This window comes from Biomphalaria glabrata, chromosome 17 (assembly GCF_947242115.1).
Source record: "Biomphalaria glabrata chromosome 17, xgBioGlab47.1, whole genome shotgun sequence".
In the NCBI taxonomy this organism is placed as follows: Eukaryota; Metazoa; Mollusca; class Gastropoda; family Planorbidae; genus Biomphalaria; species Biomphalaria glabrata.
Genome location: NC_074727.1, coordinates 4,634,686 through 4,661,953, shown reverse-complemented (window position 1 = coordinate 4,661,953; position 27,268 = coordinate 4,634,686). Strand labels below are relative to the sequence as shown.

Genomic DNA, 27,268 nt, shown 5'->3' with positions numbered 1-27,268 from the left:
TTACTGAGCGCCCAAAGATACTCCTAGGTACCCCCTCCTCCCCCCCCCCCCCACTGGTCCACAAATGAGATTGGACCGAAAGCGCTCTGAGCATGCTATAAGCATGAAAGTAGCGCGATATAAAAGCTATAATAATAATGAAGGAATTCGAAATTGAAACAGCATTAATAAAAAATAGATTTAGCTACTTCTTTCATTTTGTAATATCTACTTTTTGTTTTGTTACTGTATCTGCCACATTATCTGTTCAAATGTATATTAGTAGTTAATAATAATAATAATTTTATTTAGAAAGCGCTGCTAACAAAAGTGTAGGCTCAAGACGCTATAATAACCTTACAAACACAAACACGACAGCTAAAATGGCAAACTAATCTAAAAACGTTGTAAACAGATAATAATAATAATAATAATAATTTTATTTATAAAGCGCTGTTAACAAACAAAATGTAGGCTCAAGGCGCTGTAATAACATTACAAACACAAACAAGACAGTTAAAGTGACAGTTAATCTAAAAAAAGTTTTAAACAGATAGGTCTTAATGTTCTTCTTAAAAGTGGTGTAGCATTTTGTCTGTCTGAGATCAATGGGAAGTGAGTTCCAAACCTTTGGTCCGTGAACTGAAAAAGCCCGCAGACCGTAGCTTTTGAGGGAGAAACATGGCACCACTAAAAGCGTTGAGTCCATCGAGTGCATGGCTCTCTGAGGGACATATGGAGTGATCAAATCTTTAAGGTGCCAGGGCATTTCTTTGTAGTAGATACACTGATGACAAAGTGTGGTCACCTTGTAGTCGATTCTCGCTTTCACAAGAAGCCAATGGAGTGTGCGCAGGAGCATAGTAGCAGAATCTCGTCTTGTTTTCTTAAGACTATTAGTGCGGCGTTGTTCTGAATACGTTGCAGCTTGGCGATTTTGTCATCGGGTATACCTGCTAGAACGGCGTCGCAGTAGTCAAGGCGGGAAGTATGAATGCCACAGCTAGCGTTATTAAATATGGTCGGATCTGGCCTATTCTGCGCATCCGCAGATAAAGACCCTTGCAGAGCTGACTTATGTGTGGGTCGAAAGATAGTGTTGAGTCGAAGAAAACTCCAAGACTCCGCACTACATGGACATAAGGAATCTGGCAGTTCGTGATAAAAAGAGAATCTGTGCTTTCAAATTTTGAGACGTTGTTCCGAGTGCCAATCTTAATTATTTCTGTTTTGTCTTTGTTCATCTTGAGCTTATTCTCAACCATTCAATCGCTCACCCTTGCAACGGTACCACTGAATTTCTCTGCCAAATGTGACATCTATGAGGGTACTGAGGAATCGTATATCTATGAGTCACCGGCAAAGCAGTGGTATAGGATGCCGGTTGGCTGTTTGACACCGCTGAGTGGGTATGTATACATAATGAACAGTACTGGGCCTAGAACTGATCCTAGGGGTACTCCGTACTTCAAGAGTAAGCTTGTTGATTCTGTCCCGTTAACAACGACACTTTGGCTGCGTTCAGTCATATAGGATCCAAGCCACTTTAGGACGATTCCAGCTAAACCAAAAGTGGCAAAGAATCTGGCCATCATAATTTCGTAGTCTAGCGCTAGCGTATCAAAGGCTGCGGACAAGTCAAGCATGGAAAGTATTGCTATTTCGCCTATGTCGGAATTGTGAAGTAAGTCGTTTAGTACCCTGACCACTGCTGTCTCTGTGCTACGGCACTCCCTATGCACATACATTATTGAAAGTACCTTAAGAATGGATGACCTGCAGCTTTGTTGCTCTTTAATAGTTCATCTTACATTATGTCTATTAGAAGTCGCCTAGTGATATTAGGTTTATGTGGCTACCTTTATTTTTTTATTAGAGTTACTCAAGAGGAGTGTGCCACTGTTGTGGGAAGAGTATTTCGATAATGAGTTAAATAGACTTTATTTATTTGTTAGTACTTAGTTGGTTTATGTAAATGGTATAGGTCTACTTAGTCTCTTATCCTCTCCTGTATGTTTTTTTAAAGACATATTTTGTTAAGATACGAGACAGTAGTGTGTCTCATGAATGACGTCATTTCATTTTTAATGCATGTATGATATTATTGTAAACCATCTTTTTGTTTTTTCGGCATAAGACATTATAATGCCTCTATGATGGTGGCTGTTTAATTATATTGACCGGAAACTGTCTTGCTACTTTGCTTTGTTTCATTATGTCATTTTCTTTGGTGAGCCTTTATTGCCATTTATATTTTCCATGATCTTTTTCTTTTGTTTGTAAATAAACTCCATTTTTTTTGGTTGCAACTGAAATCTCAGAATTATTACTTGTCTGTCTCAGTAGTTTTGTACATCTAGAGGCTATAGTTATTAGCCTAGATAATATAATTTGAGACCAGAAAGTACCAATGAACTAACTTGCCAGTACAGCACAGGTCACTGTGACCTATCCTAATACTAGGTCACAGTTTACATGTCCCAGCCAGTAAAGACATCTACTGCTGATAGCAGTGCGGATGCCCTGGCAATAAATACAACAGAAAATACATATATTTTACAAAAAGAATTAGATGAATTACAGAAATGGGAATCCAATTGGAGCATGTCTTTCCACCCAGAAGAATGTCTATTATTAGGAGTAACAAAAAGTCTAAAACAAATCAATTCCACTTATCTTATTCAAGGTAAACTAGTAACACAGACTAAAAACTCAAATTACCTTGGTGCTATAAAAAAATGAATAAACCATCAAGGAATCTCCATATTAATGAAATCGTTTAAAACAATGAAACAAAGCTTAAGGGTTTATTAAAAGAAATTCCTATAACTCAGGAACTTATTTAACCTTAGTTATGCCAACAAAAATGTGCATCCTTTGTTTGGGACCCGAGACTCAAGAAAACATTAAGAAACTAAAAGAGACATAAAATAGAGCAGTAAAATTCATAACAAACCAATGTTCACATTTGATAAAAGTTGCACCTTTAGTAAAAATCATTAAATTTAGAGAACCATCAGGAGAGAAGACTTAATAGTAGCAATTATTGGTAGGGGAGGTAAACTTAACCCCCCCCCTTCCCCCCGATGACTACGCTCTTGGAATTAGGAAACTTTTAATGTGCTTTAATTTTTTTGAGAGAGGGGTCCCGAAGGCCAAGTACAGCAGAGTCCGGTACAAATTCAAGACGAGGCATAATCCAATACAATTTCAGTACAGCAGTACTCTTAAGATCAGTAGTTGTGCATGCAAGTAAAACATAGAGGCTGACAAAAAAAAACAACAGAAAATCTTCTAAACACTTGGGAAAGGAAAATCTTCAGAAAAATTCATTGTGCCATACAGAAGGAAACAGGATGGAGGACTCGCACCAACAAAGAAATTAACCAGCTATATAAATACCCCCTCCATAGTAACAAAAAATAGGAAGAGATTACCTCAGCCAGGTCAAAAGGTAGGCGTCTCAAGGGCAGTCCATGAGTACGGTTGCTTGGTGATTCGGAGACGGACCAGCTAAATATCCGGGCTTGGAGACGTATTATAGCTTTTATATAGCGCTACTTTCATGCTTATAGCATGCTCAGAGCGCTTTCGGTCCAACCTCATATGTGGACCAGTGGGGGGGGGGGGGGGAAGGGGGTATCTAGGAGTTAGTTTTCCGTGCTGCCTTTAGGTAGCCAAGACAAGCCAAGTTCAAGCGCAACTTGGCCTCTCGACCACGCTTCCCAGAACAAGAAAAATATTTTTAAAAATACTTTTTAAAAAGCAAAGCTAATTATTAAGCGTACTTGTATCAATTAGTTTGGATCAGTCTTGCAATTAAATTTGTTATAGATCTAGACTAACAGTACAAAAACATTTATAAAAATATACTTTATAAAAAAAGGAACGACCTGAATTCCAGCTTGTGGAATTCAGGCTTAGTAGGCTAACACGGTAACCACTCTACGGGGGAAGAGTCTTAAATATGGAGGATTGTAAAATTATCTATGGTTTCTATTTCATGTTTGTTTGGACTAAGTTTGAGCAGGCAGCCAAATATAAAGAGGACTAATTCAGCTTATACCACCACTTCAGTGAAGTACTATTTCTTTCCATTGTTTGAGATACCAAACAAAAGACATATTAGCAATAATTAATTGATTAACTGGTTATTTTTATTTTAATTGATTGATTCTTGTGTTGTCAGGTAAGAAAATAATTGTACAAAATTTCAGCTTGATCCAAGATTGGGTGTCGGAGAAATAACTTGCACAACCTTTCTTCTAGACAGACGGAGTTGATATAAGCTTTGTTAAAACAACCCTGACAAGAACTAGCACAGCAGTTTATAAATAACATTAAAGGAGCTAGCAGTTGCAACCTAGACCCAATAAATGAATTGTCAAAGGGGCATAACTTTTCTCTTCTATGTCATTTCTGAATTACATAAGTTATGGTTCGTTCTGTTTTCTGTTCCCTAATGTGAATGTGGTTTAGTTCTAGTTTGCGACATAACGCATGAGTTTCACCCCAGTGTTGTACCACTTCTCATAGCTGTCTTGCTACTTATAAGCATATTGAAACACGACTTTTATTATTAAAACATTCTTAAGAAAGTTAAAAAGGTTTTAGATTATATTCTTTAAAATGTATTTTAAACAAGCAACGCACAGGGCAGTAGAATCTAGGCTCTAACTGCTACACTATCACTTATAATTAATCTCATGTTACCAAAATGAAAAATCATGACAAAATAAACAATAATATAAGTCTATTTGAACCTGGAATAGTTGGATGCGAAAAGGAAGTATAAATATGTCCACAAAAGGCTCCACTGGTCCGGGAAACCAAAAATTCTTGACCTGTATGGTGACATGTATGCACTACGCAAAACAGCAGGGTTTCTGTCCAGGGCTTTTGGAAGAGAGGATTAGAACCTCTGTAACCAGTGGTGTAGCTAGGGTGGGGGAATGGGGGGGGAGAATTTGAAGATCCCCCCGGGGCCTCCAGGAGGAGGGCCCCCAAATGAGTGTCCGAAATTTGTTTGTAATTACATAAATTAATATATTTGATTGACAAATAGTGTCAACAAGAGTCTCTTTTTCAACATTTATGGATTAAATTTATAACAAAGACTAAACCTAGATCTAGGTCTATCAGTACGTTGACTTTGTTGACATTTTAAAAATATTTTTTCCCACAGAGATCAAAGTTGTTTTTTTTTAAAGTTAGTTTTAAATTTTAAAACGCAAATCTCTATTAAAGATTTGTTGCTGATTTATTTTGCTCCCAAAATAGATTAAACTTATGCTTGCAGCAGGAACTAAAAATATTTCTCTCTTTCTTACTAATACTAGACTTAGGTTACGCTAATTAACCTTGAAGAAAAATGTACAGAATCGGGTATAACATATTCAATAGTTATTCTTAATAATGCTAGAATTGTCCATTATTCGGGTTTGGCGTCTATAACTTCAGAATTAAACTTCACATTCGAGTTATTACCCCTTTATTCATCTTTCCTCAATCCAATGGACACATGCTTTTCTAAATTAGAAAAAAACAAAACAACGTTTCCTATAGAGTGATAAAAGAGTGAATTGCAAGGGTGGGGAAATGAATCAAAAAACCTAAATGTATGTCTCTTCACCAGAGCAAATTTCACGTTCATGGCGTATTTTTTATTAGTGAAATTATAAGAATTTTATTCTCCCCCCCCCCATGCCGAGTTGACCACAGCGGGGCTACAAGACAGAGGTTAAGCCAATGATGATGCAGCCTCAATGAGTGGCCGTCTGTCTGGCCCGCGGACACGTCTGTTAGACATAAATTCAAAGGCAACATTTCTGAACTGTGATAATCACTCTCTCAACCTGGCAGCTTTTCATTCTCTTGAGATAGATCCAACAATTGTCACCTTTTTTTTAAAACTGTACATGAATTGTTCAACTTATTATTCAAATTAACTTCTGAGATGGGCCAAACTGAAAGAAGCTGAAGGAGTTTAAAAATACTTTGAAGCCTGAGTTGTGAGGTGCTTTAAGTTCGTTGTGTCGTGTGGTGCAGTTTACAGAGAGTCTGGATAATAATATAATAATAATAATAATAATCTTTATTGTCCGTATGGAAATTTGTCTTACAATGTGTGCATTACCCAAACAAAAAACATTATAACTTTAAGAAACCAAAGTGTACATTCACACCAGACGCACTCATATTTTACATGTGACAAAGTTTGGTAATAGTTTAGATGACCAGATACCTTTACTGACCACCATGTTGTTTTTAAGCATATTTATCTATTTATCTATATTAAACTTTTTTTATAGAAATTTTTGTTCTTATGCTGTCAACTTATGAGTTTTTAAGTGTATTTACTGAAATGAAGGTCTAAAAAAATGTTAATAAATTGATGAAGTTGTTTCTTCTTTTTTCCAATAACTTTTTAAAGAGAGTTTTTTGTTCTTGCTGCTATCATTTTAAATGAATTTTAATATTAGATCTAATAACTGCTAGAAAGAAAGACAAAACAGCAACAGAAAAAAGTTGGCAAGTAATTCAAGGGAGATAGTCTAGTATTAAGGCTTAAAACCAAAATGGCGTATTTCCAATGACAATATATAGTAATAAGAAATAAAACTTAAAAATTTATATTTTAAAAACTATTTATCTCCGAGGAAATCAAATTACATCTTTGTAATCTGCATTTTTTTCTGCATATTCTTAAAATATAAGAGAAACCTGATTTAGCGTTTCTATTCACGTAAACTAATAGCCAAAGTTTATATCAGATTGTTTTTATTTAATGATTTAATTGCTAGGGGAACAAAAGAGTACACATGCACGTTTGTCTTTGCCATCGGTGTCTTGTATCTCTTTTGTGATGGTAAAATCACAAAATCCTGACACAATGGGTGATTCTTTATTTCGAGGATCTTGTTAGCTTCTTTATAGATGTTTGTCTCAAACAACTGCCCAAATGGGATTTGTTTTTTGCCAATGATTCGTAGCAATATGTAAAGTAAAATGCTATTTCTAAACCAGGCAGTCTATAGTACATATAATGTAAATGTCATCTGTTTCTATGGAGTGATAAAACACCTTTACTTTTTCCCAGTTTATGTCAGGTTCCATTAGAGCTGGATGGAATGAGAATTTGCAGCTTTGTACCTACTTACATACAAAACATCGAACAATAGAAAAAATAATACTTTTTAACAGTGGCGTTTTCGAAAGCAGCTGAGAAACACTAGTATAATTTAAGACATTTTCCTTAAGGAGCTCTTAAATAATCTCTAGTAAAAAATATGTTCAACTCAAGGTTTCTCAATTCTATGATTGTACATTTTTTATTTAAACAATAACGTTTGATTAAATGTAAAAAAACTACATTTTAAAATATAATCGAAAACCATTTTTCAAGTATAACCAATTTAATAATTAGCTTACAGTTTTATTGTTCAACATACAGAAAGTTGTTTGTTTTAGATGGGAAGATTATATTTTCTTAGGGGGGGGGGGTGACACCCCGAGCTTACCGCACCGGGGGACACCGACCCTAGTGACGCCACTGCTTTTTAAAACCAAAACTTATCTAGGGGGGAAATAATGGCTAATTATTACTATTTATCTGAAATTTACAGTGTTTAGCTCTCTTTCTGTTATATAAAACAAAATTAACTATTTATTACTGTATGATTAGCTAATTGGATAATTTTTGCATTGATTCGTGTATTCTCATCGACTATGAATAATTGTGTGAATTATTCCTGATCCGAGAATGGGAATTGGGGAAAAAATGTAATAAGGGCTGTAAAACCATAGCTCCATCTCTCATCTATCAAATCAAACAAACTAATTAATCACCAACAATGAATTAACTTTTAAAAAAAAATTTCTTTTGATGTATGCCTTGTCAAGTTTAATAATTAATTGTGCAAAGTTTTAACTTGTTCCGAGAATGGGAAACGGGAGAAAAAACATGTTCAAACTTTTTACCAGACAGACAGAGTAAGTGGATATAACCTCTGTACAAAAAAACAACAACAACAAAAAAAACAAAAAAAAAACAACCATACAAAAAAAAAACTGTAGAATAAACAAATAAATTCAAATTATAATTATAATAGTTCTTAGCATGTATCTAAAAACAGCAAAACATTTTTTAAAAGACCAGCGGTAGTGTTTCCCTGATTTATCTTTTGTCCTTAAATATTTCTAACACCACTTTAAAAAAAAAACACACACAAAAAAAACAACAACTGAATATGTATGTCGATTTACATTTGATTGAACCAAAAAAAAAACAAATTATTTCATCTCTATCTCTCTATCTTACTTGTTGCACAAAAATGATGTTTTCCTTTAAATACACATATCTCTATCTTTTTTAAAACTTTTAAGGGTAGGTTAAACCCCCAAACTGAAATATCAAGTAGGGTAGAAAAATAACGCAATAGCAAACAAGTTATATATATTTTAGAAGGATTATATTTTGTGGTAGGAATTTACTTAAACCAAATAAAGTGGCTTCTTAAATCGTGTTAGTTTTTTTACCAAGTAATGGTTTACAAGAAATGTTATAAAGGCTAGAAGCCGCTAGATCTACATACGTATTTCAGACTCCGAAGTAGAAAATAAGAGAGTTTATGAATATTGGGTGGCCGGGGGGGGGGACTAGGGGAGGTAAAGAGTATCAAAAATTACATGCCAGTCTTATGAGTTAAAGTAAGGGGGCTTCCATTGGAGGAAGAAACAACATTAACTCTTTGAAAGTAGTTCACTGTAGGTTTCAGGGATACTAAAATTCAAGTGTACTTGAGGAGTGTTGAAACATAGACTTGAACTAGGCTGAAATTTTGCTTCTTTTTCTTTCCATGTAAATCAAGCATTGTTGAAAGTACCACTAGACTGAGGAGAAAATCACTGTGATCTAAAAAACATGTGCATACATTTTGAATATTTGAAAAAAAAAAAAAAACAACTTAATAACCAATGTTAAAAGTTTACTATTAGAACGACTATACATGTGTTTAAAGTAAAAAAAAGAGTATACATATGTAATATGGGTGAGCATAATATTCGTTTTATAAATAAAAACAAACAGTTTTAAGAGCTTTAAATAATCAATAAAAATAGAATCAACAATACAAGAATAATAATAATAAAAATAATAATAATAATAATAAATCATAATCATATTTATTTTCCATGAGGAAATGTCTTACAATTTGTGCATGACACCAAATACAAAGCACTATAAATGAAACTATAGAAAATAAAATATAGATTGACTCAAAGGTTACAGATCTAATGTTTCTATCAGATAGTTGAGTTGTATGAAATGATTTGATTGCCAGGGGAACAAAGGAATTTTGTTGTGTCTGTTTGTCTTTGCTATCGGTGTCTTGTATCTCCTTCGGGATGGTAAAAATCACAAAATCCTGGCCCAAATCAGTTTTTTGTTTTTCTAAAATCATTTAAGATTTCTTATGAACGATTTTTTTTGCCCCAATGTTGTTGTTTTTTACCAATGACCTTACAAGTTTTATTAAATACATACCTCTTACTTGCTTTAGCCAAGTCATTATATTTCGTGTGTCTAGGACAACTGAGCACCTTTAACGGACGACACCGCAGTGGTTTATTATAATTTTAAGGGCGACGCCAGAGGTTTGGACAAAAAGCTATGAAATATTTAAATATTGAATTAAGAAGCCGAAGAAGAAATGTCAGCAAATGTATGTAGAATTACTTTTATTGGTGGGGAAAGGGAAAGCTAGAAAAGTGTGAGAGATCGATATAAGCGGTTCGTTCTAGCCCAACGTAACCAACTATAAATTATGGACAAAAATTATTTTAGGGTAGAATTACAATGAAAAAAAAGGGAGGGGAATGCTCAGCCAGGATATTATGTGAGCGTTCGATACGAAAGATTTAATATAAAAAAAAGGTTGATGTCAAAAAAGTAGTAAAGTTCCACCTTTCAGACCTTGTGGTCTATAGGGCAGATGATGTAAAGGTCATCTGTTTCTGTTTCCTACGGTTAACGAGGGTGTCATGTGGCCAGCACAACGACCAACCGCCTTTACTTTTCCTAACTAATGTCAGGTATCAGAAAAGGACCCATTTGAGCTGGGTGGACTCAGAGGCGCCCGAAGATCCCGAAATTAAAAATCCCAGTCTTCACCAGGATTCGAACCCCGGTCCCAGGTTCGGAAGCCAAGCGCTTTACCGCTCAGCCACCGCGCCTCCTCGATGTCGAAAAGCTTTTTGAAATATTTCAAGGAAGAGTTGAAAAATTGATGGTATGTAGGATTATATACAAAGGAGGAGGGTGAAGGAAGGGGGGTCGAATTATAAAGTATATTGTTTGCAGACATAAAATTATAAAGCGGGCAGTGCAAATTAGATGAAACAGATTATATAATTTAAGTTTTTGTTTTCAAAGAGAGGGGAGGCGGGACAGGATGTAACAAAAAAAAAGTACCAGCCCAAAAATATCAAAGAGCCTATCAAATATCTCTGAAAATATAACTGAAACAGATATATGTGTGTGTGTGTGTGTGTAGGTGAAAAAAAAAAGAATATGCCTTGAATAGAGAAATCGAAATTTTTTTTTTTTATTAAACTAAAAGGCAAAGTCAAAACAATAAAAAAAAATCACTATCACGATAGGTTGAATGTAATTCTTTGACCACTTGCTTTTACAAGTTATCCTATCTTACTACAAAAGCCAATGCTACTATAATTCAGATTGGATTCCGAAGCCCCTACATGGACGTATTCACCACACACATTTAGCCCTAGACAGTTGACTTTAGCTCCAGCACTTCCAAAACAAGTTGACGCTGTATAGGTCAATCTTGACAGATCATAATCTGCGTTCATTTCAGTGAATCTTTCGTTGTCTTGTAGTCTACCAAAACTGACATGCTTAGGCAAACCATGAGGATGTGATACTATAAACACAAAATTGGAATTTTGTTTCTGTAAAATTTTTTTCCAGAGGCCATCGCAGAGTTGTGCCGTCTCGTAAAGTTTGTCTCCAAGTTCCGCATCACACGTCACGTATTTCATCTCACAGACGTCCCTCTCAACATTTGCGTATACGAGACTCAAGTTTTCCAAAAGTGTAACTTCACTGTCTTTAGCATCATAGAACAACCTACAAACCGCCTTACTGGCTTCAATTTCATCATAAACTAAATGCGTGGCTGTCAAAATAAAAATTTCCCACCAGACGTTTTTGGATTCGTTTGAGTCTTGACACTTTTGACAAGGACACGTCTTATACGAAGTCTCAAGTTTTGTCCCAGTTGGAGTTTTAAAATTTCGACCATATCCATCAAATCCACACCCATCTATGTATTTGTACACGTATATTTGTCCAGTTCCAGTTCTACGTGTCGTAGTGTTTTTTTTATCAGAAAAAGGATAGTTTTGATTTTCTTTGGGCCAATACTCTGGTCTGTTTTCACTGACAAATGGCACACCAATTCTAACTGTCAGGTCAGCTGTAGCCTTAATCAGGTCAAACAACTCTTTGTCACGATAATCTTCAGGAAGATCTTGTATGGTAAATTTATGAATAGGGAAAAAATCTTTATGATCTGGATTTTTTTTACAATTGCTAAACTTCACGTTTAATGCATGAGCTTGCATTCTAAAAATTTTTTAATTGATCTGTAAAGAAATTAAGAAACCTATTTGTTTTCAAAGTAATAAACAGTAATATTAATATTAAAACTACTAATACATTTTTTTTCTTTTTTTTCCCAACATATTCCAAATTCAAAACACAGAAAAACTCGAATTAAAATTGTATGGGCTATTATTGTTTTTGAGTATAACATTTGAATATTGTAACTTGAATAAATAATCGGAACTTTCTTTCGTTTTAAAGGCTTGGAAGAGAATAGATTACACTCTTGTGCATTAAATACAATGCTTTAATTAAAAAGAGAAGAAATGAGTTCTCGTGTCTCATCGTTTTTGTATTTTGCATCTTTTTTTTTGTTATAAGGAAATGTAAAAATGTAAAAGTGTTGTTGTTTTTTTTGTTATAAGGAAATGTAAAAATTCGGCCGTAAAAGTGTGTTTTTTTTGTTATAAGGAAATGTAAAAATTCGGCCGTAAAAGTGTTTTTTTTGTTATAAGGAAATGTAAAAATTCGGCCGTAAAAGTGTTGTTTTTTTTGTTATAAGGAAATGTAAAAATTCGGCCTTAAAAAGGGTGGTTTTTTTTTGGTTATAAGGAAATGTAAAAATTCGGCCGTAAAAGGGTGTTTTTTTTTTTAATGATATAAAACTCTTTTTTAGCATTGTTTTTCTAAAATAGGTACCCACTAGGGTTTCTTTTGTTGACAATGATTTTAATAGATGTATTATCGAATATTATTAATTGAGTTTATTATATTTTTTTTGGTTACTTTATTATAACATTATAATACCTTCACCTATCTCTTTAGTCTGATGGACCGCCGGGGCACCATACAAGAACCGTCAACCGTTTTTCTCTATTCATCCCTGTCCTTTGCCTACGGTAGAATTTATTCACTTACAGGCCTGTCTATTCTTTGATGTTAACTTCCCATCGCTTTCTCTGTTGGAGGAAGCGCAAGAGAAAGGGATGGGAAACAATATATAAACACATAAATAAATATACGAATAATATGGTAAATATAGATCTAACAATATGGATAATGGAAAATATAACAATAGGGAAATTAAAATTAAACATAGAAAATATAAGTGTCATACTAATACTTACTCAAAAAAAAACAACCTTCGAGACTAACAAATCAAAAACTAACTGTGTTGCTTCTGCCCTATGTTTATATTGTCCTGATATCTTGCAATGGGCCTCATTCACCAATCGTAAACAAACAACATTTAGTCACGTGATCTTATTGATAAAACAATGAAGAAAAAAAAACTGTCACGTGAATCAAACATAAGATCGTAAATTATGTAGAAGAGATAGAGCACCACGTGGCTAAATGTTGTTTGTTTACGGTTGGTGATTGAGGTCCATTGTCATTTGAAGAGGAATTTATGATTTAAAAAAAAATACAACGTATTACGAGACGCTATAAACTTAAATTATTACCTTTCTCCTTTTCTAGATTGTAAAACAGATAAGTACAATGATTTATTATTTATGCAAGACATCAACATAAACTTAACTAAAGCCTAAAAATGGGATACAAGAGTGGCCGAGAGGCCAAGTGCGCTTGAACTTGGCTTGGCTTGGCTACCTAGAAGCGGGCTCGAGGTTCGACACCCGACTCGGGCAGAGTTGTGTTTACTGAGCTGCCTAAAGGCAGCACGGAAAATCAACTCCTAGATACCCCTTACCCCACTGGTCCACAAATGCGATTGGACCAAAAAGCGCTCTGAGCATGATATAAGCATGAAAGTAGCGCTATATAAAAGCTATAATAATATTAGATGATTTGTTTTTAGACAACATTGTTACATAACAAACGTCGACCATAAGCTAGAAACACTAAATTGCCAGTTTAATTTGTTTCCAATGTTTCTTGAGAATTAAGGATAAATTAAAGTTAATTGCATCCTAGGGCAAGTCCCTCTCTCAGGACGGTGGACAGGGTTTAAAAGTCGGGAAGACCGACTTCGAACTATAGTCCTGAGCGCATGCCACTCGTCCATGCAGCCATCCCGACCAGGCAGCCACAATTAAAGTTAAATATATTTTTCAAATTGTTGTAAAAGACGCAGAGAGGACAGTTATTTTAATTAATTTAACTTAAGAAAGACGACGATTATCATATCGAAGCTTAACATAAGCATTGCTCCTTTTCGCACCCCAATTCCTCTGTAAAAAAAGGTGTCCCTGGCAACCCCTATGATTTTCATCTTCAGCAGTCCCAAAGCAATACCAACTTTGTCTTCCAGTGGTCTCGGCTTACTCCGGATGTCATCCAATAAGTCATGTTCCAGAATTCACTCAATAAAATCTTCTCAGCCCCAAAGATCCCTGGATATGGACATCCCCTTAACATGGTAGACCTCTTTACATATCTAGGAAGCATGGTATAGAATGATGCATCGTTTTCAAGGGAAGTGGGTAACCTTCTGGTCAGGGCCATAGGTGCTTTTGGACGCCTCCAGAAGTGAGTTGGCGGAATAAATTTGGGGGGAAAGGGGGGGGGACGAACGTTTGCAAAAGCAATCTATTTTGTGAGCTGAAATGTTACAGACATATTGTTACAAATGAACAGTGACAAGGGGAGGTCACTACATGTGACCCCGGCGAGATGACATAGCAGCGATTGTTCTCTGGAATATACATGTATTAACATAAACAAAGACAGGATGTGACGTGTCCTTACGTGATGTTCCAGAAGGTACTAGCAGTGTTTCTGCAACATTGGAGGAGCGATTAGGGCCTCTATATAAGCCAGAGAGTTAATGTGAAGAGTTAGTCGTCTAGAGCAGAAGTGGGCAACCTTTATCGATCAAGGGCCGCATTAAAAAATTTGGGAATGGGGGCCGCATATATACTTACAACTGAGACAAATACGATAGCTAACTATGTACAATGTCTTTTAATTCACATTTGTACTGTATTCTAAATTTACATATTATTGTTTTACACTCCCAATAAGGAACTACAACAAGAGTTAGCCATTTCTGAAATAAATTTTTCGAACATTTTTTAAATTGCCTGTTACATCACAATATTTTACCACAAATGTACAGTTATACTTAATGAGAATTATTTTACTGTTTATACTCATCCATAATGTAACTGCTTTCAAATCAATCAGTCAGCATTGACCTGTTTTTACATGTGTTTATTTAAAAAAAATGCTTTAAAATTCCACAATAGAAGAATCTAATTAAGTTTCGTACCTTTCAACCATTCCACTAGAAATTGTTTCACATCTCAGTTGCTTGTCTGGAGAAATAGAATAGCTTTGTTTGGAAAGATTTAGTATGCACATATATTTCAAGTGCAAACAACCCATTGCAATATTGTGAATGGCAAACAAAAAGTCTGTTTTCCATTCTTCATTAGAAATATTATTAAAAAGTCACAATCAATGTTCTTTAAGGATCATAACAATTTCTTCATTGAGATCCCATATTCTTCTCAAAACCTTGTCCATGCTAAACAAGAGTATACTACCGTATACATCGGAATGTTTTGTTTCCGAATCTCGAAGTACTCCTCAGAACTGCCTTAGCTATGAGTTTGATGTGTGATATTAAATGCGCAATCTTTCCGTGTAAAGAGTTTATGATTGGGTTTATATGTATAATCTGTGAGAACACCTAATCTATGTAGGTGTCCGCGGGCCGCATAAAACTTTTCGGCGGGACGTAATTAGCCCACCACTGGTCTAGACTAGAGTCGTCGGTAGAGTCGTTACTGCTGTCTACTGTGCGAGGCAGTAGAAGAGACAAGTCTACGACTAGATGCTAGTTAACTAGAGTAGAGTTAACTGAGGTGGACTAGAGTTAAAGTCTATGTAGCGAGTCGTTACAGTTGATTCAGTTGAAGTAAGACGTTTAAATTCATCCCATCCACCACCCACCAAAAAAAAAAAAAGAAAAAACCCTGGCTACGCCCATGATTCCTCATCACATTTAGTTAAGGATTACAATAGAACTACATATTTTAATAAAACGTTACTTTGTCACATAAAGCACTTTATCTACTGTTTTTTACCTGATCCCTCAACATTTCTTACTACAGAAGCCAGTGCTACTATAATTAAGATTTGAGTCTAAACTCCCCCTATGGACGTATTCCCCAGACATATTCAACCCAAGACAGTAGACTTTCGCGCCACTACTTCCTGGACATGTCGGCGTATCATAGGTCAACTTTGACAGGTCGTAATCAGCGTTCAGTTCCTCATACCTCTCGTTGTCTTGTAGTCTACCAAAGCTGACATGCTTAGAACTGCCATGAGGATGTGATACTATAAACACAAATTTTGATGTGAAATTCCCCTCAAAATTTTTTTTCAATAGGTCATAGCAGAGTTGTACCGTCTGGTAAAGTTTGTCTCCAAGTTCCGCATCACACGTCACGTATTTCATCTCACAGACGTCCCTCTCAACATTTGCGTATACGAGACTCAAGTTTTCCAAAAGTGTAACTTCACTGTCTTCAGCATCATAGAACAACCTACAAACAGCCTTACTGGCTTCAATTTCATCATAAACTAAATGCGTGGCTGTAAAAATAAAAATTTCCCACCAGACGTTTTTCTTTTCCCCTGAGTCTTGACATTTTTGACATGGACAATATTTATTAGTAGTCTCAAGTTTAGTACCGGTCGGAGATTTAAAATTTCGACCATATCCATCAAATCCACACCCATCTATGTATTTGTACACGTATATTTTTCCAGTTCCAGTTCTACTTGTCGTAGTGTTTCTTTTCTCAGAAAAAGGATATTTTTTATTTTCTTTGGGCCAATACTCTGGTCTGTTTTCACTGACAAATGGCACACCAATTCTAACTGTCAGGTCAGCTGTAGCCTTAATCAGGTCAAAGAAATCTTGGTCACGATAATCTAGAGGAAGGTCATTTAGGGTGAATTTATCCATAGGAATAAAATTTTTATGATCTGGATTTTTTGTACAATTCATGAAGGCTTCTAAAGCAGCTTCACCATTTTCTAATTCTTCAACTTCGTATTGACCTGAAAAGAAATGGAAATGTTTTGATAATATTCTCAAATGTTTATAAAATTTAAAATTTTAATATCTATTTTTCACTAGCTTTTAAACGTATTAAATGTAAAGATGTTAGTTTGAGAATACTTGGCAACAATGAACTGGTCCTCTACTCCTCGTTGTTATATATAGAAATGGTTGATTTACGAACAATAACTTATAGGCCTACGCATTATTTCTACAATGCTCCACCTAAGGCTGAAATCAACTACACATGTAAAGTATTATGTTACTACTGAAATAGATTTAGTTTTAAAACAGACTTTTCTCACCATTGTATAAATTGTTATTAACTATTAACCTATTATTCATTTTTATTTTTAAAAAATTAAATTCATACAAAATGTTGATATTATATAGATACTTTTACAAATATTTCAATTACATGAATTGAGTATAAGACTACATGGGCAAAGCCAAGGGGAAGGTGATTCCTTTTGGGTTTAAACCCCCCTCCCCCCCCCCGAAATGAAAATCCTCCTCCCCCCCCCCAGAGGGGGATGGAATTTTGTGACAGATTTTTTCACTTTAATTGTGTTTATTTTAGGTCAGATTTTAATATTAAACCATCACTTGCCCCAGCGCAGCCAAAGGGGGTTTGAGTTTAAAATCCCCTTTTAAGGGGTTTGTGGTTAATCCCTCCTCTTCTGTAAAACAAAAAAAAAATAGTGCTAGTGCAATCGACAATCCCCAAATTCCAAAAGGATACATAAGGGAGATTTTGAATCTAAAAACTCCTCCAAAATCATTTTACCATAAAACCCAGTTTCAATATAAGTCTAAAGCATTATAGGTCACCGGACTCTTTGAGCGTAGCCAAGAGGTGTTTTTTGTTTAAAACCCCTCTCCAGCGAATTTTGAAACCACCTCTTCAATATAAGAAAAATTACACATTCAAAATTCTATGAGTGTAGCCAAGGATGTTTTTGAGTTTAAACCCCCTCCAGCAAGGTTGGAACTAAAAACCACCTCTGCAATAAAAAAAAAAGAGCAAATTACACACTAAAAATCTATTAGCGTAGCTAAAGGGTTTTTGAGTTTAAAGCCCAACCACCCTCCTCGCAAAAATAAAAATAAAAAATCTTGGCTACGTCCAAGGAAGACTATATTGTGTTTTCAACCTTTTTTTTTTGTAATATGGAAACGACCGCTGCGACACTTTATGGAAAAGAGAAGTACAGAAGTTAAAAAATATATGTTAATATATCAAAGATGAGCACATTTCTCATATCCTACGAACTCGAAGATGACTCCAAGTTCAATTCTTGCTTTAAATGCCGGTCGCATACGTGTGTCAAGAGTGTAAGAAGTGAGATTGTGTGTGTGTTTGTTTATTTTATTAGTTATGAGCGGTGAAGTGTTTTGGCACGGGGTTTTCAAGGGGGGGGGGGAAATAAGGTTTCCTGTGGTCAGTCAGTTGGAGAGCTTACCTGGTCTGAGTAGGGTGTTGGTGATTGTTGTCAGTTGTATTGCTAGATTAAGGAGATATTATTTCTGCATTGTGTATACTGAATATTTGGGGGTAATGCTATGTTGTGTCATGATACCCTTATGTAATTTATTATTGCATCTAGTCTAGGCGCCCTGTAGTATTTAATTTGGGCACATTTAAACACTCTTACTACTGATGATTATGTATTCCATATAATGAATAAATAATCTCCTCTGTAGTTGAGTGTACTTTTGTAATACTTGCACGCTTTTAAGGATCTACATAAGGATAACACACACATATACGCACACACACATACACACACACATACACACACACACATAAATAAATTCGTCCCTTACATTTAATGGTTAGTCTTTGATATTTGTTGCTTATGTAATATTATTGAGGCTATATTTAGATCATGACAACTTAAGTGCCCCTAATTTTTTATTTTTTACCATGGGTCACTTTACTAGTAAGAGTTGTAATAAATTATTCCTTTTTTTAGTCATCACAAAAGGAAAAAAAAAAGGATTACCAAAAGAGTATGTGGTATCTCTAAAACTCAGAAGCGGCCCTCAATGTGTCTGCCCATTTGGTAAGAAGTATTTAAAGCATGGGTTTTGTTTTCATTTTGTAATATCACGGAAAAATGAATCTATTTCTGCATTATTCACTCTAATAGTAATCGCCGACAATCTTATACCTACAAGGGCTTGTCCCTCAATAAATCAAATGCCTTAACAAAGTCTGAAATGAAAATGCTGTTTTTTTAATTTTTTATTGATAAAGTAATTTAGCAACAAATATATAAAAGACGCAGTCATACATTTTTAATAAAACGAACTACTGTGTATTTACATTTAAAAAAAAATAATTCTAATAGTATTAAATACATAGATATTCAGTCTACTTCCTTTTTTTTTTCGATAGAAATCTCGAAACGAGACATGGTAGCTCTGGCATTTCTTTACATTCAACAGAAATGAAATAAGCGATTATAAATAAGAATACCACATTGACTTTCCTCATATTTAGAAGACAGAAAACAAACATAGTGGAACGGGGAAGCGTGGTCGAGAGGCTAAGTGTGCTTGAACTTGTCTCGGCTACCTAGAAGGGGGCTCGAGGTTCGACCCCCGACTCGGGCAGAGTTGCGTTTACTGAGCGCGTAAAGGCAGCACGGAAAACCAACTCCTAGATACCAAAGCGCTCTGAGCATGCTATAAGCATGAAAGTAGCGCTATATAAAAGCTATAATAATAATAACGGGAAAAGAGCATTCGTTGGGGCCTTCAGAAAAAAAGCACATTTTCCCTCTCTAGGCCTGAAACCAATGGTCTAAAAATCTTTGGGGAATCTATTACCTTACATTGCTGCATTTATCATTAAATGATGGCCCCAAAAAATTACAAATAACCAAAGGTGCTTCATATACAGAATTTAATGGCTGAAAAGTGTGTGGTTATTGAAAAGAAAAAAAGAAAAAGATGGGGGTGTATAAGCGATTATAAGCAATATAAATCATGAACAAATCAACGGGCGTGACTCGTGTGTAATACTAGTATATTATTTTTATTTCCAATATTGTAATTGATTTTGCTGACGGAATTTGTCGGCATATCCACAATGTTTCTGTGTGGCGTCACAAGAGTTAATAACAATTCACAAATCTAAGTACTGGTCTGGTATAAAAAAGGACTACTTTCTACATCTACAATCACAAGTCTATATTTTTATGTCTATACCTACTATATAATCCTTATATTAAAAAATGTTTGGTTAAATTGAGTTTTAGTTATGCGCAAAGCTAAAAGTAACAATCGGAACCTTTCATTGACTATTGATTAGAGGTGTAGAGCCAGAAATGTTTAACACACATCATATCGATTTGTAGATGTATAAAATGTAGTTACTTTTTATATCTGAGAGCAGCTACTGCAGCAAGCTAATTGAGACATTATGGTAAAGCTTGGCAGTATGCAGCTTTCATTAAAATTATATAAATCAAATAAAAACAGAAAACTAAAATGTTATTTAACCTTGGTTAGGCCAATAATAAAAGTTGCATCCTCTGTCTGGGACCCCTCAACTAAAGAAAACATTAATAGACTGGAACAGACACAAAATAAAGCAGTGAGATTTATAACAAACGAATATTTACATTTGACTAGATTAACACTTTTAGTAAAATCACTAAATATAGAAAGCCTTCAGGACAGAAGACTCAAAAGTAAAGTAGCAATTATACATAAAACACTGAACCATAATCTTCAATAACGAAAAAAAAAGTCTAATAAAATACTCTGAAAGACAAGATAAAGATAAAGGCACATTCCACGTCCCATATGCTAGGACACATTACCACAAATGCTACTTTTTTCCTATTGCTATTACAGCATGGAATGGGTAGCCAGAACCAGCCCAGAAAAGCAACTACTAAGCATAATTTAAGTCATTGGTCAACATGCATGACTAGATTGATTCGTGGAACACGCGTAGCACATAATTATCTTCTTTTTTGAATTAACGTCTGTGTTTTATAAGATAAGATGCGCTTTTAGAATTAAAGGACATCCGCCTCGTTAGAATATACAATGACTAAACTGACTGGTTTAGGAAGTGTTTGTGCATTCTCTGTAATAGGAGGTTGCGGGCCCTTCGTTTGTAGGATACATTTTGAGGATTGTGTTGGGGGAGCATTGTATTGCATGCCCTTTTATTGCGGGTTTAAGAGGGCTTCCGGCAAAATAAACATATATACCAGCCTTTACCAGCTATTTCAACCGTAGCGTAGCACGGGTATTAGCTAGTTAGAAATAAATGGTTTTAAGTATCTAAAAAAGTTTAATTTTTATTACTACAACTTTTACGCAGAATTTAAATATGTCAGCAACTTGCATCGGAAAAGAACATGGGAGATTCCCTTTCAAGTATTATTATTTTCTTGTAGCCACGGGAAATACTGCATTCCTCATTAGTCTTCGGACTCGAAGACAAGCCTTATTATTATTATTATTAGTTGTAGTAGTATCTTTATAATTGACTTTTTAATATAATCTCACATCCCCTTCCAAAAAGTTTAATATAATTCAGTGTAAGAAATAGATGTTTTACTTACAATTCATCATATAGACTTGATAATAGCAATGTTGTCTTGATATATTGAGTTGTCTGTAGAATATAGAACAAAAAAAACACACTATTTATTGCTAAATAAATGCTAATAAAATTCAAACTTTTACAAATAACATACATATTTTATTTATTGGATTCAGTAACACTACTGCACCATTCATTTTCGCTATCTGCTTTGCATATAAATACACTACATCTTAATTTTCAAGACGTCCAAATGTTACTGGTTGCTCATGTGACTACAACTTGAGACCTAGTAAAATTTCTTTTTACTTCAATTAAAGGCTTGTAGAGTAAAGCAGAGGAATACTATGCATCTAAAAACTTGGTAGTTTAGGCAGATTCGAACCCAGGACCCTAGGTTAATCCTCTCAGCCACCGCGCCCAAGCTCCCAAAATTGCCTGCTCTAAATTACCCTATCCGGCCTACCTCAGTTGGCGGGAATCCTACGCAAGAGGTCGAGACTGAAAGACAAAGACGAGGATAGTTCCTCTTATGATACGTGCATGTTCGCACTCTACTTGACAACGACACATCCGATAGACCACAAAGACGAATTGCTCTAGCAGCCAGGGAGCTCCACCGATTCAGCATAGACAAAGCAGCACTGAGTGACACTCGGCTTGCAGATGAGGGTGAACTCTGGGAAAGAGGATCTGGATTTACTTTCTTCTGGAGCGGTAGCAGCAGTAAGTACCACATGAAGATGGAGTTGGCTTTGTAGTAAAAACATCATTTCAAAGTAAACTAATCGGGCCTCAGTGACAGTCTCATGACACAAAGGTTGCCATTACAAAACGGAAAAAAAAACATATTTTCATTGTTAGCTGTTATGCACCCACTATGATTGACTATGACTAACCCGGAAGAAGTCATAGCAAAGTTCAATGAAGGATTAGACTCCTCCTCGTGATACACCAAAATCCAGGTCAGTACAACAGTAACGGACTATTTATAGTGTACTCCAGACCTTTGCTTATCACAAGCTGCTCATATCAAACACAAGATTCAGACTCCCAACGAGACAGCGAACTTCATTCATGTATCCTCGCTCAAGAAATTGGCACCTCATAGACTACGCCATCATCAGACGTATAGGACATAACGTGTCAACAAATCTTGCTTTGGTGCAGATTGTGGAACATAGCACCCACCTTATTACAAACATGTAAACACCTTAAGAGACTTCGAAGAAATCTACATTTCTAGAAATTCTAAACGCGGCCGGATTAGCAGATGACAAAACTCTAACGTGCTTAAAGATGCGATAGAAAACTGTCTCAAGTCCGCACCTTGAATCCATTACAGACAAAAGCTGGGAGAATATTTCAAAGAAGACGTCTAAACATACTAAGACCAATAGTGAGAAAACATTAGGTCTGGTTTGATAACTACAGAACTGAGATCAGAGAGCTATGGTGAGAAAATATTAGGTCTGGTTTGATAATTACAGTACTGAGATCAGAGAGCTATGAAGAGAAATCATTAGGTCTGGTTTGCTGGTAACAGTACTGAGATAGATCAGAAAGCTATTAGAAGAAAAACAAAAGCTCCATAAATTGTTTTTGGACAACTCGCCTCTCAGTGAATTAATGGAGAGTAGATTTCTATATTTTGTCCACTGCGTTGATCAGCGAAAATATAACTAGCAATAAAAAAAAAAAGATAGCTTTAATATAGCTCTAATTTCATGCTTATAGCATGCTCAGAGCTCTATGGTCCCATATCGTTTATGGACCAGTAGGGGGGGGGTATCTGGGATAAGGTTTTCGGTGCTGCTCTTAGGCGCTCATTAAACACAACTCTGCTAGAGTCAGGTTTCGAACCTCGAGCCCCGCTTCATATAGGTAGCCAAGTTAAGCCAAGCTCAAGCGTACTTAGCCTCCTATTTTGGGCCGTGACCTACGTCTGATTTAGTGCCGTTCGTTATTGTAATGACGTTTTTCGTAAATTATGTTTCTGGTGTGCGAGCAAAATAACAAATATATCTAAATCGTTTACTTGGAAATATGTTAAATTTTTATCTTTTTAAGATTTTTAATAATAATACACTGAAGACAATGCAAATATGCTCTATTAGATAAAATTATGTTTATTTTTGCTTACGTTTAACTTTTGTTCTTTCCTAAATATTACAGTATGTATCCACTAATTAAACTACATGAATTTATTGTATGAGTAGACAGTGAAATAAAGGTTTGCACAAGTGTTCGTGCTACACACAGAGTTAAATGTCATTTTCCCACCTATGTATGTATACATTCATAACTCACATTTTATAAGTAATTAGATAAAGATCTTTCCAATTATGAAAGTAGTTTACAAATGTATTATTGAAAACTGAGCTAGAGACCACAATGGTCTTTAAATTGTTCCTAAGACCTGTGACAAGCATTGCACTAACATGTGATACAGTAGTACTCAAAATTGGTTCAGTTAGACTCAACTCGCCGGCAGAAGGGCTTACGTCGTATTCTTAAACCCGGGCTCAAGGGTACCTTGCAACGCCAGTGAGGACACGTCTTTCTTTATCCCGACGTCTGGTAAATCTAGGCTTAGCTCTATCTCTGTTATTAATTAATTGACTTCAGCGTTGGAATGGATGTGGTAGGGCAGGATGATAAACTATTCAATTAAATAATAGATCTACGCACAAGTGATAGGTACACCTAGACGCAAGTCTTTAATAACAAGTGTTGAGTCAGAGTCACAATAGGAGGGTATTACTAACAATTAACGGAAATTAAATGTTAATATATAATTAGCAGATCAAAACTTTGAGAATAGTTCATGATATGCATGCGTTGTGATAAAAAACAACAAAGAAATTAAAATAATAAGGACATTTAAATAATTTTAAAACTTTAAAATTAATTCCAGTACTTACACAAAATCAAAATCGATATTAAACAATTGTAAACTGTTGGTAGGCTTATGTGATATGCTTTTATCGTCGGGATATGTATATATAAATGTGTATATATATTTAAATTTATAGCTTTTATATAGCGCTACTTTCATGCTTATAGCATGCTCAGCATGCTCATGTCTTCATCGGTAGGCAAGCCAAGTTAAAGTTTAAGTGTACTTAGTCTCTCGACCACGCTTACCAAATATACAAGACTACTGCGAAGAGAAATTTATGATTTAAAAAAAAACAACGATTCTGTAAGCCGGAAGCAGCATGTTATTTAGTCTATAGATTTCGTAGACCAGATAAGATTAATGATATATGATATTTGCCAGATATCCCTGTCAGTTATTTAAGCATGATGTTTCGTTAAAATTGTTCCTACATCGATTGTTCTAAAATTGTTTGTATAAGACTTGTTTGTCAACCTAATTCAAATCATTGCCTAGCCTTGGCAGTCTTCGGACGATTAAGTCTAAGTTAAATAATTGTTCACTATGAAACAGCAGCAAGTAAATATTATGGACCTGCTCTGAAGGAGGTAATATAAGAACCTCCAACCTCCATTTTAATTTTCTTCAAATATTTTTTTTTATATGCTTAACTGATCATTCAATTCTGAAATTCTTAAATAATAACACAGGTCGAAGCGGAAAATAGTCTGACGATGTGGCATTTTAACGTGAACTGTTGATATGTGGTTAATTATTCAATTGACTTTCATTTACGATATGAACAGTCCAAAAAAAAAAAAATCAAATAAACCACACCCATTATCGAGATATTCTAAAATTTAAAAAAACTTTATAGATAGGCATAACCTATACAACTGCTGAAAAAAGAGTATTATTTTAAGAGCACAACAGGCAGAATTTACATCACACATAACGCACTAAGCGAACTTAACCTCTAGACCATCGGAAAGTCCAAAAATACATTCTTCTACTAAAGAGTCATTTCGCCCGTATGCAAATTACCACCCCAGTGGTCAATGTTCACATGCCCTAGCTAGCTCCTCACCCACTTCGCCACATCCGTTCACCAACAACTTCAATAGAGCCGACACAGACAGCCGTTAGGCATGTATTAGACAAACAATGGCTCTATCTAATTGTGTATCTCTCATAATGACAAGTGGACAACATAAATACATTACATATAGAAGCTTCGCTTAGTGCGTTGTCGCTAGGCGGTGTTATAGATTCCAGGGTCACTGGTTCGAGCCTTGGTCGCATTTAATTCACTACTTTCTCTCATTTAAAAACTTGGTCCCTGGTGCTGCTGTTCATTTATGTTTAATATGTATGTATCGTTCATTTGTTTCAGCACCTAGCTTCTCTTCTGCATTTACTCTGTTACTAGGGTGGAAACAATTAGTCTGAATGGATAGTAACACAAGACTCTTGTGGGAGTGTTTAAGGGAGTGCGAGAGCATTGCACAGTGCGGAGTTTTAAGAGAGCTTCCAGCAACTTGTCAATATTCCAGGCGTCCTTCCTCAAGGGACTGTTTCAACAATGGCGAGTCCTGCACAGTTGACTCGAAAAGCTATATGAAAATGGTGGGGGTTCCCGGTGTTCTCGGCATTGGGCCACGTATTCTAGTCAGTGAGCCAGGAGTGTCCGATACATTTGAAATATCAGTTTTTAATATGGACATTGACTTGGACCTCTTCCAGACAAAGCGGCTTGTTCAATCAGGCTTGGCCCTTTTCATGCAGACCGGTTTGTTCAATTAGGACTGGACCTCTTGCAGACAGAGCTGTTTGTTCAATCAGCCTTGGAACTCTTACAGACAGAGCGATTTGCATCAGGCCTTCAAGCCTAGAGTTCAAAGAGCCTTCACATTGTCTCATTTGACAGTAAAACACATTGACACCAACATATAGGGAGAAAAAAAAATAGGTCCACATAGGATAGGTATAAAGGGAAGATTCCTGGTTGCAGAAAGTGAACATACCACAAGCAGGAAAAAGCTAAACAAACAAACAAACGCTGCAGCTTCTGGTGATTAGAATCGCCTAACCTGTAATCGTTGGTGTTTATAAAAATTGGGCCGCTTTATGCACTTAAAACATTACCAAGGGAAGTAATTATCTCCCGAAAGTGGATATATAATCGAATTTCGGACAAAGGGGCATAACTGTAGTAATATTCTATAGCAAACGTGCTGACAGGGTTATGTGTCGAACTTAATTATTATGTAATATAGCAGTGGCTCTCAACCTTTTTTTAGCTCGGCGACCCCTTTTTACTATTCCCAAATGCGCCGACCCCCAACCATAAAATAAAATTCTAAAGTAATTGCGCTTAGGCTAGTGTCATGAAAGTCTCTATAATTATGTTATATCTGATAAGCAGTGCCCAATCTATATGTTTCATTATGAAATAATTAATATTAAATTATATTTTGACTTAAATATATTTCCACTTATTATAATAATAAGGCTTGTCTTCGAGTCCGAAGATTAATGAGGAATACAGTATTTCCCGTGGCTGCACAGCCCCAGCTGTGACCTGCATATTTTGCCACATCCAGGGCAAGCATAACCATTGTCCGCAGGTGGTCGGTTTTAGATTTTCTTTTCGTCGTCTGCGTTTGTCCTCGGCAGCAGATTTTCTTTTGGTCTCAAATGTGTATCCCGCGGCCTTCGTGAGTGACCTCCAGCTGTCTCGTTCCGACGCCGCATGCAACCAGGTGCTCTCTTCTATGTCAGCCAAGGAAAGTTGACGCCTAAGCTGGTCTTTGAAGCGTTTCCGTTGGACACCTCTGTTACGTCGACCACCTTTTAGCTCACCAAAAAGGACTTCTTTTGGCATGCGTTCGTCTCCCATACGGGATACGTGCCCTACCCAGCGTAGCTGTCGGACCATAAAAAGTCCCTCTATACTGTCCATACCGGCGCTCGCAAGGACATCGCTGTTTGTAGTGCGGTACTGCCACCGTATGTCCGTGATAGAGCGTCTGCTTATAATTAAATTAAAAAAAATGAAATGCCTTTATTGACGTTCTTTGTTCGAGATCCTTTTTTATGAGTTTTTTCCATAATGAAAATATTACCTTCAATTATAAGGACTGTAAAACAATGGCGATACTATGAAATACA

The 27,268-nt window shown here is 35.7% G+C and overlaps 2 protein-coding genes across 9 annotated transcripts in view; both read right to left on the bottom strand.

Moving 5' to 3' along the window:
- Positions 1–27,268, bottom strand: part of LOC106071130 (uncharacterized) — a 53,365-nt gene that overhangs the window by 22,764 nt on the left and 3,333 nt on the right. The gene's annotated exons all lie outside the window — the stretch shown is intronic.
- On the bottom strand, positions 6,053–24,228 carry LOC106060345 (uncharacterized). Of its 6 annotated transcripts, XM_056015877.1 has the most exons (6): positions 24,141–24,228; positions 21,236–21,288; positions 12,733–16,645; positions 12,413–12,564; positions 9,524–11,646; positions 6,053–8,871 (listed from the first exon to the last, which is right to left on the bottom strand). In XM_056015877.1, the coding sequence occupies exons 2-3, from the start codon at positions 21,243–21,245 to the stop codon at positions 15,669–15,671; spliced, it is 987 nt and encodes a 328-aa protein (XP_055871852.1). In that variant the 5' UTR covers positions 21,246–21,288; positions 24,141–24,228; the 3' UTR covers positions 6,053–8,871; positions 9,524–11,646; positions 12,413–12,564; positions 12,733–15,668. The 6 variants fall into 6 exon arrangements, with proteins under 6 accessions (XP_055871852.1, XP_055871848.1, XP_055871850.1 ...); XM_056015873.1 differs by having other exon boundaries at positions 6,053–11,646; XM_056015875.1 differs by lacking the exon at positions 9,524–11,646.